Source organism: Scyliorhinus torazame, chromosome 2, assembly GCF_047496885.1.
Source record: "Scyliorhinus torazame isolate Kashiwa2021f chromosome 2, sScyTor2.1, whole genome shotgun sequence".
Classification (NCBI taxonomy): domain Eukaryota; kingdom Metazoa; phylum Chordata; class Chondrichthyes; order Carcharhiniformes; family Scyliorhinidae; genus Scyliorhinus; species Scyliorhinus torazame.
In genome coordinates this window covers 38307766-38323480 of record NC_092708.1, presented here as the reverse complement: position 1 = coordinate 38323480, position 15715 = coordinate 38307766, and the positions used below count along the sequence as shown (strand labels likewise).

General features: G+C 43.7%; 1 protein-coding gene across 2 annotated transcripts in view; it reads right to left on the bottom strand.

Annotated features, from left to right (window-relative positions):
* mrasa (muscle RAS oncogene homolog a) overlaps positions 1 to 15715 on the bottom strand; it is a 68548-nt gene that overhangs the window by 20593 nt on the left and 32240 nt on the right. For both annotated transcript variants that reach the window (XM_072470101.1, XM_072470108.1), the window contains exon 3: positions 2539 to 2692. In XM_072470101.1, coding sequence (XP_072326202.1) covers positions 2539 to 2692 — 154 coding nt within the window. The remainder of the gene's footprint in view (positions 1 to 2538; positions 2693 to 15715) is intronic.

The window sequence follows — 15715 nt, the reverse complement described above, 5'->3', positions numbered from 1 at the left end:
TATAACGTCACTGTCTGCTACTTAACATGGGAGGCATAGCCAATTTAAAAATCAGATTAACAACCGCATTAACAAGGAATGTCATCGAAGAGTGGACATTTTTCATCCCTAATATCAACATTGCAGAGAAGGTCCATAAACTCCGCTGCAGAGTGAAAACCAGACACAAACCAGTGACATTGCCTCCACAAGAAGACAAACAATAAAAAAAAAGTTCCTGAGGTTTCTGACAAATGTAGCATTTCTACAGCAATGAAATCCATGGTTTTAACGCTTATTATTTTTGGAGACCGACACAAACCAGGAAAATAGTGTCTTGTGAGAGTACTTTTAAGACATGGATGTTTAAGCAATGTACCTTTAAGAAAACAGTGATGTCAGAGAGTGGGTGGGGCTGAGGTCAGGTATTTTGCAGTTTAGTTTTGCAGGTTTAGTTTCAGTTTTGAAAAGAGCTGGGCATGTGTCTGTCTTTTGCAGTGAGCTGGATCTCTCCCATGAAAGATTATCTCTGGATCATTTGGGTGATTTAAACTTATAATAGTGGTCTTTAACCTGATGTGATTTTGTTTAAAGGTGTTAAGTCTCTTGAAAGTTTGAAGGAACATTTTAAGGAAGCATTTACTGTTGCAATATTTTCTGAGTTATCTTTGAAGAAAGGGGTGTTAAGAGATCCAATGTTTATTTAAGATGTTAAGTTGAGTTCATGGAATAAACAGTGTTTTGTGTTTCAAAACACACGTGTCCATAATTGTAATCCCACACCTGGGGAAAAATTCCTGTGCTTCAAAAGCAACAATCCATTAAAGGGAGAGGTTGGTTGAACTCCATGATACATTTTGGGGTTCTGAAAACGCCTTGCCCATAATAGGGAAACCGAAACTTCGGGTTTCTGGGGAAAAGTAAGACTGAAACCAAAACTTTGGGTGTCTAGGGAAAGTAAGACTGAAACGGAGATTGGAAACAACTGAAACTGGTTGAAACCAAATTTTTTAAAAAAGGACACATCTAACCGAGCTCAGACAATCATCATAGTTTTATCATAGAATTTACAGTGCAGAAGGAGGCCATTCGGCCCATCGAGTCTGCACCGGCTCTTGGAAAGAGCACCCTACCCAAGGTCAACACCGCCACCCTATCCCCATAACCCAGTAACCCCACCCAACGCTAAGGGCAATTTTGGACACTAAGGGCAATTTATCATGGCCAATCCACCTAACCTAATGATCCCACTGAGGTAGGCCGAAGAAGACAAGGGGCTGGATATAAGAGCTGGGCATAGACAAATGTAGTAGGTGCAGCAGTTTCTGTACCTTGAAGATTATTGTAAGCAGAGTTCTGGTGGTAAAGGAATGTCACCGAAGTTTCGGTTTTGCCATTTCCTTGATGACATTTTGGTGGAGTGCGGCCGTGGATTTCGGATTGGTTGGTGCTCTACTGCTGCCTCGGGATCGGGGTAGGTCCTGGGAGAAGGGGAGCTGAAATTCTTCCATGATAAAGATAGATTTAGAAAGACTTTGGCACTCAAGTTAATGACATATTTTGGACTGCGGAGAAAATTTGTGGGATTGCCTGACATTTAGTGTGTAATTTATACTTTATAATTGAATGCAAATTGCTCGGTAATTTATGTTGAATTTATCCCAATTTTGGGCTCAAGTGTTACAGCAATTGGTATCAAAGTGAAATCTTATTCATTGAGTTTTCAGTTCGGGTCAAGTTCAGTTCTCTCACTTGATTGGTCTCCACAAAGGGACCATTACAAGACTATAGCCCAGAAAAATACAGTTTGCAATGCTGGTGTATTTATCAGCTGTGACTGTTACTACCCAATAACATCCCCCATGCCCTCCCAACTCAATCCCTGCCATACCCCACAACTCCCCACACCCATCCCATGGTTTCAAGCCCTACTCCAGTGACTTGAGCACTGTCAGAAACATTGCCTTTCAGATGTGACATTAAAACCAAAACCTGGTCTGCCCAAGGTGGATGTAAAAAGATCCTATGGAACTTTGTGAGGGTCAGCAGGGACGCTCTCAGGTCATCATTTAGCTGCCGACATGCATCACAAAAACAGATTACTACTGGTCATTTATTTACGTTTTCGTGTGCACATAAAGCTGCTTCTGATCACAATACCTCATCGGCTATGTGGCATGACCAGAGCTACACGAGTGAAACTACTTCCTAGATCAGCAATGATCTTATTGAATGGCGGAGAAAGCTCAAAGGACCAAAAGCCCACTCCATCTCTACTAGTGTGTTTATCATACATGTCTATCATTCACCTGCATTTTAAAGGAAGAACTAATCAGTTTAAAGTGAATGGGTTAACACCTTTAGAAGATGTGTATCAAGTATTCAAATGAAAAAATTCAAGCCTTGTGAGAGAGGAAGAGAGAGAGAGAGAGAGAGAGAGAGAGGAAGAGAGCGAGAGGAAGAGAGAGAGAGAGCGAGTGCACGTGGGGGAAGTGTGTAGTGTTTGAGGAAGAGCAGCTTACAGTACTTATTTAGAACAGCAATTCTGCAGACACTCACCTGTCTTTGACCCGTAGGATCAGCTGGTGAAACCTGTCCACATGTTCAAAGCTGGCCTTGTCAGTGACTGAGTAGACTATGAGAAACCCATCCCCCGTCCTCATGTATTGCTCCCTCATGGCACTGAACTCTTCTTGACCCGCAGTATCAAGCACTACAATGATGGCGAGAGAACACAAAAGCGATTATTGAAGAATCACACTTAACTGGAATTACAGAATTTGTGAAAGCCTCACTTCAGACTTTCTATATTGTACATCCACGATTCAGCCTTGGGCCAATGTCTCAATAGCTCCAATGTTGTTTGCTACCAAATTTAAAGTGTTTTCAACTTCAAAGTTACTAATATAGTTGCCGCACAGAATGAGGCCTCTGATCTGTTTTGGAAACTCCGGTGACGTCAGTAGAAAGTTCAAAAGACACAGAATATGCAACCTTCCAAATATTTTTTTAAAAGGATGAAAAAATGTGTAGGGAAACTTGGCAACAACCGCCAAAACAAAGTTTGCGCTGTCACTCAGAAACCCAGTCAGATGTGTTAAGACTGGCGAGAAACAGAGATTAACTTTCACACCCAAAAGTGAAGGTTTTGCCCCTCGAGAAACTAAGATTCTAAAATAAATTTTCATTCTAAAAATAACAGTTGCACTTTATTTTTTATCAAGTTCTATCTGAGATCTAAACATTTGAACATGGGAATTACTTCATCCACAGTTTTAATGTGAATAAATTTGTAACTTTTTTTTTGAATATGAATGTAAAAATCTGGATAAATGTTCGTACATTGAAATGAATGGCAGCACGGTAGCACTATAATAATAATTGCTTATTGTCACAAGTAGGCTTCAATGAAGTTACTGTGAAAAGCCCCTAGTCGCCACATTCCGGCGCCTGTTCGGGGAGGCCGGTAAGGGAATTGAACCCGCGCTGCTGGCATTGTTTTGCATTACAAGCCAGCTGTTTAGCCCACTGTGCTAAACCAGCCCCTGTGTTGCTTCACAGCGCCAGGGTCCCAGGTTCGATTCCTGGCTTGGGTCAGTGTGTGTGTGGAATCTGCACGTTCTCCCCATGCCTGCGTGGGTTTCCTCCGGGTGCTCCAGTTTCCTCCTACAAGTCCCGAAAGATGTGCTGTTAGGTGAATTGAACATTCTGAATTCTCTCTGTGACCCGAACAGGCGCCAGAGTGCGGTGAGTAGGGGATTTTCACAGTAAATTCATTGTGGTGTTAATGTAAGCCCATTTGTGACAATAATAAATATTATATTATTATTTTGTTTGTACAACGCATTTTACAACTACAGCTTTTCGGATATGCATTTTCTTTAAATTACGTCCGGCGTTGAACGTTGGCGCCACAGGCTCCTGACGATGTTTCAAAAAGTGATAAAGAGCAGGATATATCAATGCAATGTCCCTTATTTCAGGAGAAAGCTCATATCGAGCTACCATGAGGGTCTTTCTCGGAGGTTACTTGCCTAGCCCGTTACTGGCCCAGGCCAAGTCGGCGGCGAATTGTACAGCTAGGAACAGAGGGTGGCCATTCGGCCCCTCAAGCCTGTGCCAACGTTAACTCAATGGTTCCAAAAAAAAAAAAAAATGATCAGTCTCGGCTTTAAAAATGTTCAATTGACCTTAACATCAACAGATTTTTTTGGGGAGGGTTCGAGAGGAGGTGGAAAAGGGAGTTCTTGAATTCCCTTTCGGGAAGATGAAATTCTCACCACCTGCCCACGTCTCCGGACTTCAGGCCTGCCCGACTTGCAGGTCAGAAAATCTCGCGAGATAAACCCATTGTAATTTGATTTTAAAAAGCAATCGTTCTCATGTGTCTCACACTGAAAACAAACCCAACAATCTATGCCAGACTGCCCATGGAACAAAGCAACATCAAACACGAAATTAAAGAAAAAAGCAAATGCAAATGATATCAAAACAACACAAGCAAATCTCCCAGTACTGCTCAACATAATTTGGATGAGGTTTCATAAGGACAGAAATACCATGTTGTGTACTATGCATTAAGCTGCTCTTGAGAGTGGAATCTCTTTAAAAATTGTAACTGACTGACCCCTTCACATATATTTCATTTGAACCAATTCTGCTGTTGCTTACAAGTAGACAGGATAATTTAAGCAGTTTAAAAGATGTGTCACTATCAAAGCATCAACTGGTCAGACGAATCCAGAATGTCAGTTACCAATTCGGTCTCACGGTACTTTCCATTTAAATAAAATCTAAATGACATTTTTAAAAAAAAAACACGGCATTATAAAAATGACAGGAGTTAATCGCTGCAATCTTGCGAGTTAGCTGAAATCTTTTTGCATTAAAGATTTATATCGCGAGATACAAGATGATAATTGCTCAATCAGGCGCCCTTGGCAGGAAGCCACACTTGGGAAATGAGTGGAAAGTCCATTCCATCCATTTAAAATGAATGTGCTCCACATCTAAACTCCGCAGCATGCTTCTCCTCATGTGATACTCGTGACGGAAAAGGCAATTGGAACATTCCCTTCGCATCAAGTAGTATATCAAGAAGAACTCGGCACAAATATAGCCATTCGAAACTTAAGGGGGTGGGGAGGCTCTAGTTTTGTTACCTCTGCTGAAGAAGGTCGTCAGCGAGGGGGTTCTTTCATTTTCAACATCATCCAAAGGATCAGCTTAAATGGTCAACCTGCTTCACAGTTAAGTACCCAATTATTTTTTCCAATTAAGGGGCAATTTAGTTTGGCCAATCCACCTACCTTGCACATCTTTTTGGGTTGTGGGGGTGTGACTCACGCAGACACGGGGGGGGGGGGGATGTGCAAACTCCACACGGATAATGGCCCGGGGCCGGGATCAAACCTGGGTCCTCAGCATCGTGAGGCAGCAGTGCTAACCATGCGCCCCTGAACTTCGCAGTGAAATTCATTCCACTGCTTCAAATAAGTCCCTGCTCACCGGATCCACTCAAATGGAACACTAATAATCCAAAACTTGACAAGCTCCTTTTTAAATAAATTAATAGGTGTTGGAGTTTCAGGCCACTGAAGGGGAACAGACAGGGTATATTGGGAGAAACTATTTTTGATAGTTAGGGAGCCAAGGACAAAGTGTGTAGAAGGGACTTTAGTTGGCGGATTAGTTGCCTTAATACTCTGTATTCATTTTAACCAGCTGCTTGCCTATATTTCATGGAAATAGGCACTTGGCAAAGCATAATGGATATTTAGCCTTATTTCAGTCAAGAGTTCTGTATGAAATAGTCAGAAGGTCATACAATGTAAACAAGCATACAGCTGCACATTGCTTTGCTGACAGCATACAATTATTTTTCTGAGGCAAGGAACCCAAGGCCTGTTACTAAAATCTAACTCCGGCCTGCTCAGTTTTCTGTCTCTTGCTAATCTAAAGAATATTTTCTGTCCTAGATATTGCTTACTGATCATATAAATTGCCTGCCTTTACCTCTGTAAAGGGGGGACAATCGGAATGACTGTGGTCTCTCCAATCCCCCCCCCCCCACGAACTTCGTGTTTAATTAAAGAACCTTTGGCAAAAACTCGAAGTGCTGACTTATAATTTCATCGACAAAGGGGCATAGTCTCAAGTTAAAGCCAGACCCCTCAGGAGTGAAATTAGGAAACATCCGTTCATGCAAAAGGATGGCAGAATTGGGAATGTTCTACGCAAATGGCATTTATTACTTAGAATACTTGTTCGTTTTGAAATCGGAGATTGATGACAGACTTTTGTTATCCAAATCTATTAAGAGAGATTCAATATTGAAGTATGTCCAAGCTGTAAGTTACTTCATCATTTTCCACGGCTCCTCGGTGACTAAGAGTCTGATGCTAAACTAGTAAGTGAGCATGGGTGCTATCGTGTACGAGTGTCAGGGAAATTAATAATGGGAAGGAAATGGCAGATGCATTGAACAGAGAGTGTGCGTGTCTTCACTGTAGCAGACATAAATAACATCCCAGAAATAATTGTGAATCAAGAGGTGAAAGAGAGGGAGGAGCTTCAACAAACAATTACAATCACCAGGGAGAGGGTACTGATAAAATTATTAGGACAAGGCTGACAAAGCTCCAGGTCCTGATAGACTTCATCAGAGGGTCTTAAGCGAGAGGTGGCTGCTAAGACAGCAGATGCATTGGTTTTAATTTTCCAAAATTCCCAGATTTTGGAAAGGTCCCATCAGATGTGAAAATAGTTAATGCAATTCCTCTATTCAAGGAGAGGGACAGAATGCCTGAAACTACAGGTCAGACATCCGAACACCATTAATCGGGAAAATGCTGGAAGCTATTATTACAGAGGTTATTGCAGGGCATTTAGAAAATCCTAATAGTTTTGGTAAGGGAAATCATGCTTGACTAAACTATTTGAGCTCTTGGAGGATGTAACGAGCAGCCATAGATGTGGCGAACTCGGATTTCCAACAGACATTTGACAAGGTCCCACATGGAAGGTTAACACACAAAATAAGAGCTCACAGCGTAGCGGGATACATATTAACATTGGTAGCGGATTGGCTGGCTGACGGGAAGCAGAGTAGAGATAAATAGGCCATTTTCAGGCTGGCAAGCAGTAACTAGTATAACAGGGATAAGCGCCAGAGCCTTACTATTTGCAACCCATATTAATGACTTGGATGAAAGGACTGAATCTATGATGGCTAAAATTGCTGATGGCTCAAAGGCAGGTAGAAGAATAGGCTTTGAAGAGGATATAAAAAGGATATAGGTAGGTTAAGCGAGTGGACAATAATTTGGCAGATGGAAAATAGGGAGTGATTATCTTGAAAACTTTCCAAGTTCATTTGTTTTTCAGGGAGAGCGCCGATGGGTTCCCCACTACCAATCAATGACGCTTAGTCATTTTTTGGGGCCCTGGGGAGTTTCTCACTGGTTTAGCCCATATTTATAGCACTAGGAGCTTAACTCAGAGCTCAGGCTGCCATCTTGAAAGGGTGCCCCGATCTCCGAGTGAGCTTGTGGGTCCCCCACACCCCCCACCCATGGGCAATGTCACCCCCACACACATGGGCACTACCCCACATGCTCCAAGTGAGGACACCCCACTGTGGGATCCCTGGGGGCCATCCCCAAGCCCCCTTACAGCACACCTTCCCTTCCAGGACCCCCACTCGTCACCCCCCAACCTCCCGGAGGCCCTTACTCACCTGCCCTACACACCCCCATCCATCAAACTCCCCCTCCACCCTCCTTTCATAGGCATGGCCCTCTTTGGCCCCTGACCCTTGGCAGTGCCATCTGGGCACCTTGGCAGTGCTAGGGTGCCCACATGCCAGAGGTCCACCCTGCACTACATCTGACCGGATGGCCTGGGAGACCCACCGGATGCCGTTCCACCTGGTCCACATTTGTGGCCTGGGGAGGTCGGAGAATCGAGGGAGGTCGGTGGATGCTGGGTAAGTTTGCCGAAGCCGGTTTAAAACAGTTTGGGCCCGTTCCTTGTGGGCGGGATTCGGACTCCGACGCCTCGCGGGACTTTGGTGAATCCTGCGAGGCGTGAAGACTGTTGGGAAGCTCTCCTGGAGAGGGCTCTCCTGGCATTAATCGGCCGCATCATGCTCAAGGGAGAGCGCATTGCGGCCAGTGGATCGCACCCATAATGCGGGAAAATGTGAACTTCTCCACTTTGACGGGAAAAATAGAAGAGCAGCATGTTATTTAAATGGAGAGAGATTGCAGAACTCCTTGAGGTACAGAGGGATCTGGGTGTCCTGGTACATGAATCATCAAAGGTACTATGCAGGTACTGCAAGTGATTAGGAAGGCAAATGGAATGTCATTTATGGCGAAGGGAGTGGAATCGGAATGTTCTGCTATAGTCGGTTCAGGCTGGTTTAGCTCAGTGGGCTAGACAGCTAGTTTGTGATGCAGAGCAAGGCCAGCAGCGGGATTTCAATTCTTGTACCAGCTGCACCCAAACAGGTGCCGGAATGTGGTGCCTAGGGGCTTTTCACAGTAACTTCATTGCAGTGCTAATGTAAGCCTACGTGTGACAATAAAGATTTAATTTTAGTTGTTCAGGGCATTGGTGAGACCACATCTGTAGTACAGTGTACAGTTTGGTCTCCTCATTTTTTAAAAAAGGATATAATTGCATTAGAAGCAGTGCAGAGACGATTCACTTGGGTTAATTCCTGGGACGAGTTGTCTCACGGAGGAAAGGTTAGGTGTGTATCCAAGGAGGTTAGAAGAATGAAAGAGATTATCTTATTGAAATATTGAAGATTCTGAGGGGGCTTGACAGTGCGAATGTTGAAAGGATGTTTCTCCTTATAGGAGAGGCTCGAACGAGGAGGCGCTAGAACGAGGGGACACAAGGGGCCTCCAGCTTATGACAGAGGAATAGAAACTTGTCTCAGGAGGATTATTAGTCTGTGGAATTCTCTTCCCCAGAGTGCAGTGGAAGAAGGGTCATTGAATATTTTTAAGGTCGAGTTAGATTGACTCCCTCGTCAGTCAAGAATCTTCTAAGAGTATGCCAGGTAAACAGGAAAGTAGACGCCACAGTCTTGTCAAATGGTGGATCCTGCCCCCAATTTGGATGCTCTTAGATTTGTATGATAGAAGATTGGCAGGTGTGCGTGTGCGCGCGCACACAACTTCTGCAGCCGTGTCATCACTACCCTTCCTCTGGTACACATTTGATGCTCACTTTTGGAGAGAGGATGGTCCTCAAAACGTGCTGAACCAAATTTCAGTGCTTGCTTCCACATGGGGTGTGTTGCCTGCAGTGTTTTTCCCCTGCCAAAAGAGGTGATCTATGTAGGTGGGCTTGTGGTAGACAGTAATAGAGAACCATTGGCAGGTTTCTCAACTCGCATTCTTGCTATTTGCATTATTGATGGTGGAACGGTTAACACATCATCAAGATGCATCGTGACCCGAACACAAAAATCAAGGCTGCCACTCGAGTGCAGTGCTGCATTATTCCAGTGCTGTGCTACAGTGTCGGGAGCTGGCGGCTTTCAGATGAGGTGTTAAATCGCGGCCCAGTCAGCTTGCTCTGGTAGATGTAAAAGATCCAATAGCTCTATTTGATCCTGATCAGGGGAGTTATCCCGGGTGTCTTGGTCAAGGTTTATCCGTCAATCAACAGAACCAAAGCAGATTATCGCACTGTTGTTTGTGAAAGTTTACTCAGCCCCATTTCCTACTTTATAGCAAGTGACTACACTTAATTTATTGACTGTAAAAGAACTGAGGTACTCTCTTGGTGGAAAGCCTGTAGAACCCATCCGGCTCACTAATGCCCTTTAGGGAAGGAAATCTGTTGTCCATACTCGGTCTGGCCCAGATGAGACTCCAGACCCACAACAACGCGGTTGACTCTCAGTTAACTTTATAAAAACATTTTTTTTCAGTTATTTAGCAGAGGCAGTTAGCCATTTGTTCTGCATGGGTCATCAACATAGTCCACTAAAGACTAGGCATTGCTCTTGGTTACACACCGCTCGAGGAGGACTTCGCCACAGTGTAGGTCAAGGCGAGGAGGCAGGTCTCTATGATCCCACAACCAGTACGGGAATTAACCAGTGCCATCTGCAACAGATTCTAGCCATCTAGTTTACTGATCTAACCCCTCGTCACTACATGGGTGAATGTTGATTAGTAATAGACGAAGAAATAGGACAGTGGTAATACCTTGTATTTATATAGCAACTTTACCTTGCCCCACTGTGACTACATTGTCATAGATTATCTTAGAATTTACAGTGCAGAAGGAAGCCATTCGGCCCATCGAGTCTGCACAGGCTCTTGGAAAGAGCACCCTACCCAAGGTCAACACCTCCACTCTATCCCCATAACCCAGTAACCCCACCCAACACGAAGGGCAATTTTGGACACTAAGGGCAATTTATCATGGCCAACCCACCTAACCTGCGCATCTTTGGACTGTGGGAGGAAACCGGAGCACCCGGAGGAAACCCACGCACACACGGGGAGGATGTGCAGACTCCGCACAGACAGTGACCCAGGCCGGAATCGAACCTGGGACCCTGGAGCTGTGAAGCAATTGTGCTATCCACAATGCTACCCCTTGTCTGCCGACTTAACTGACATTAAGTTATGGGTGAACCATTTGAATACTAGGAAAGTCACAGCCATTCTATTTGTTTCTGTCATCATCTCTGCAGGACTAGTTCAGAGATCGAGCTAATAGCACGCACAAAAAGGCAAGTTTCTGTGGAGTGGAGGGAAAGGTGCACAGATGGCCAGAGTTGAAGCACAACAAGGTATGAGCTGAGACACAGCACCAGAAGAGGACGTTGAAATGAGAGGGTAGAGGGAAATGAGACCTTACGATTCGTAAACAAGGGTTTCAGTGCCCTGGGGGATTTAGAGCTGGTGGAGGTTGAAGAGAACAAGGTCCTGCAAAGCAGGATTTTGTACAGGATGCACATAGACAAGCTCGGCACAAGTTGCAGATTGTGGAATGGACTTTGGGAGGCCACGGAAAGAAAATATTGCAGATGTCGAATTTAGAGGCAATACGGGTGGCGATATTGGGTTCAGTGGCAGATGAAGCGACCAGGGGAAGAGGTAAGCAACGTTGTGGAGGTGGTAGTGTGGGTAATGGAGACATTATCCACTCGGCTCAGAAAATTTGAACAGGGCGCTGAGTTTGTTTACATCCGGTTCAGCACGAGAGAGCTTGGCGAATAGGGAGTCAGTGGGCAAGGCTGCAGAGATGGTGACAGGAACAAATAGAATGGCTGCGACTTTCCTCATATTTAAATGGTTCATCCATAACATGATGTCAGTTAAGTCGGCAGACAATGTAGTTATTGTGGTGGAAGGGGTACAGCTTCACATACAAGTGGAAATTTACCCCTCGAGGTGAGAGAATAGCAGCACATTAGTTCAGTCACTAACATCACCAACAATGGTGCCCACGCCATGCCTCAAAATTTATTTTAAAATAGTAATTTTCTTTGCTCAAGTCATCATGTGGCCAATATAAACAAGAATACGGAAGTAAAGTTCGAAAGGTTTGTTTGCCCGAATTCCCGTGGCAATTGCTTTATTAATGTGCCTTCACTGCAACTGTGAGGTCATCAAATAAAGCCTTCCTGATGTAGCGTTCACATATCAGCTGCCTCGGAACGGAGTCCGCGCTGACCCTCCGAAAGAGCACCCGACCGAGGCCCTACCTCCGCAACCCCACCTAACCTTTGGGCACTGAAGGGCAATTTAGCACGGCCAATCCACCTAACCTGCACACGTTTGGAATGTGGGAGGAAACAGGAGGAAACCCACACAGGCACAGGGAGAACGTGCAGACTCCGCACACCGATAGTGAGCCAAGGCCGGAGATTTAACCGGGGTCCCTGTGATGCAGCAGTGCTAACCACTGTGGCATCCCGATTATTGATCATACACAAAACATTTTTAAAACCAAATTAAGAGCTTTCATATCATATGCTCGTGTGACAACTTCACATCTGCTGCTCGTCAGTAGAGGAACCTCCTCCTCTTTTTATGTGAAATGTTCATTGCTGAAACACAGCTCAATCCCAAACTTAGGGAAACACACTGCAATTCGGCAGCATAATGCTAGATTTAACATTCCAGCTATTCTAAAGTAATTTCAGAGAAAGATTGCCAATTGTGTCAGATAACAAATGAGTAATTGATGCTCAGCTAGGAATGGGATTAAAGACCCAAGGGCCCTCACCTTGATCAGCTCATTACCCTTTGATGGAATCAATGCAGAGGTAAAAAAAAGGGTACAGTATAATATACTGTCTCACCAAAGATCGTAGGGCTGTTAATAGAATCATACGTACAAGATAAGAAGCCATTTGGTCCATTATGTCTCTCTGCAAGAGCAGCTCAGCTTGTCCAACTCTCCTGCCGTTTTTCTGTAACCGTGTTGAATTCCCTTTTGAAAGCCATGATTGACAGAGTCTCCACCATACTCCTTTAGTCAGTGTATTCCAGATCCTAAACATTCACTGCGTAAAAAAGGTTTTTCGAACATAAGAGTTGGCCACTCAGCCCCCTCGAGCCTGTTCCGCCTTTCAATGAAACCATGGCCATTCAATGAAACCATGGCTGATCAGATTGTAACCTCAATCATGAATCTACCTAGCAGTCTTAAAAAACATTCAAAGGCTCTGCTTCTACCACCTTTAGAAGAGAGTTCCAAAAACCCAACCCTCAGAAAAATAATTATCTTTGTCCTCGGTCTTAAATGGACCAACCCCTATTTTGAAACAGCGACCCCTCGTTCCTGATTCTCCCACAAGAGGGAACATCATTGCCATATCCACCCCATCAAGAACCCACAGGAACTTAAAAAAAGTTTCAACCAAGTCGCCTCTTTCTCTTCTAAACTCCGGCGGATACAATTATTTTCCTCATATCATTCCTGGTTCTTTTGTCAATCATCTCAAAATTGCAAGGTGTTCTCAGTTTCCTCTCTCTGCATTCCCCCCCAATCACACCCCAGTCTATGCTGTCCAGACTGATTATGATTTTGAGCTCCCATCTTCTCCACACTAACCCCAGTTCCTCCAAACTTTACTGACAACAGAGGTCCTTCAGGCCCAGCGCCATTCTTGTAATTATTTTCCAAGACCTTCACATCTTTCCTAAAGTGTGTCACCCAGAATTTGACACAATACTCCAGTGGAGGCTGAACCAGGCATTTTAGGACGGTGCGTCATAACCTCCTTGCTTTAGTGCTCGATAATTATAGTCCTGATGGTTGGCAAAGCTGATGCCGGAATACTGGAACTCCGGAAACCACACTTTGCCTCTGGATTTAAGTCAATGCAAAAGATTGCATTAAATGGAGCACTGTCACCATCATAAACGTGTCTTGCCACACCGCTGTATTAGGTGAGGAGGAGACAAGTTCTGCAATACAGCTATTAGAGATAATTTCTTGTTGCAACAATTGTTTCTTAAATCTCAATTCTATTTTAAAATTTAACTCAAATTGGATTATCAGGTTTGTGGGGGGGGGGGGGGGGGGGGGGGAAGAGAAAAAAAAGTTAGCAGAACAAACTTAATCGAGCTCTGATGAGTGTTAATTATCAGCCGTATGGTGATCCCGTGCCTTTCACAGAATCATTCAACAAAGAAATAGGCCATTTGGGCCAAGGCGTTTGTGCTAGCTCTTTGAAAGAACTATCCAGTTAGTTCCACTCTTGTTGCCACATAGTCCTTTTGTTTTAGAAAGGCAACAACAGGAGTCTGCCGTTTAGCTTCACAGGTCAGTTCCGCCAATCAATGAGATGATGGCTGACCTGTGACCCACCTCGATGGACCCAGCTTGGCTCAGTACTCTTTCAACCGTTTTGACAGATCCTTAAAATTAACAGCTGACCGAGCAACAACTTTTACAACTATATACCCAATTAATGAATGAAGAGCCCCTCATTCTGCCAGGTACACTGTAGCTTCTCTGACATTTGCTGCTGAATTGTGCTATGAGCCCATGGCAATCAGGAACTGTATGAAGACAACTCAAAACGCATTTCAAATCTGGACTTAAAAACATCGCCCACTGAGATGAAAAGTCGATACCTAAACCACCTTTTGTTTGGAGGGAGAGGGGGGCCAAATTTCCAACCACTGTGCTTCAAGATAAAGAATCTTAGGTAGCATTATTGGCTTCTTTATATTCTCAGGTGGTCTTAATTCCCTTAAAATGCAAGAAAGTAAGACATCTGGGATAGAAAATAGGAATGCAAAAATCATAGAATAATACAGTACAAGAGGCCAATCAGTTCATTGGCTCTTTCAAAGAGCTATGATCGGAGTGGATGGTGTTGCAGGATAGTCTCCTCCTGATATTTCTCATGCTCTTACAAGCATTGCCACACTGGTGGTTGCCAGGAGACAAATATGATCTTATTAATTCCTTACAGGAACTGTCACATGGGGAAGGTTACATAGTCCAAATGGGGAATAGCATAATGCTTTCTTAATTAAATCTTCTGTCTGTCATATTAAATGCACAACATTGAAAGTGACAGATCCCTTTCTATACTTTGCAAGTTTATTGAGAATGTTTGCACTATTAAAATGACCACGGTCCTTACCCTGTACCAAATCTATAAAATAATTCCAACAAGCGCAGTCATGTATAAAACTATTTGCCGGGAATGGATGTAGATCAGGATTTAAGGTGTGGTATTTGAATTGCATAGTTCACCAGGTCAGAACTGTGTTCTTTTATTTCTGGGGTTTAGGTTCAGATCAAACAGACTATTGATGTTAATAGATCCCCTCTGGTTCGAAAACCTATGGACAGCCCCCATCAAGGTTCTAGTGTATGTAAGTCAAAGCCTACTATTGTCTTACTTGGGGAAAGTGCAAGGAAGGCTGGTATGAGATATAAAGCATTCTACTTTTGTAAACCTGGGGTTGGGAGCTAAGGCACATCTTGAAAACCAAGTAGAGGGAGCCTGAACTGGGAGTAATGCAGTTTCAATAACAAATGGTATAATCAGTTCCTGAATTTCTTATTGAAAGGGGAAGAATTTAGTTAGTTGGGGGAAGGGGGGGGAAAAAAAAAAAAAGGGGGGGGGGGAAAAAGAAAAATCCTTGTTCTTCACTTTAAAAACTGCATCCAAAGATGTGCTGCCTTGCACTCATGCCATCATATGCATGCAGCTTCTACATGGCATGCATGATGCAAACATATGCAAAGCTTGCAACGTTACTAAGGGGCTGGTTTAGCATAGTGGGTTAAACAGCTGGCTTGTAATGCAGAACAAGGCAGCAGCGCGGGTTCAGTTCCCGTACTGGCCTCCCCAACAGTCGCCGGAATGTGGTGACTAGGGGCTTTTCACAGTAACTTCATTCAAGCCTACTTGTGACAATAAGCGATTATTATTATATTATTTCAGTCACAAAAGCAATTTTCCGGATTCATAACAATTTTCAGCTCCAAATTCAACTGAGAATTGCACTGAGGCAAGCTCAAGCCATTGGTAATATGCAAATACGCATCAAAGTATACATTTATTCTGTTCACTTGTTTCAAACAAAAATTTGATTACAGCTGATTAGATGTATAATTTGACATGCTTTGGACTAATATACAAGCCAAACAGACTTTAATATGAAAATTGGCTACAATTACAAAAATTAGAATCATCAGGTTTGTACAAATTTGACTTCAAAACGCG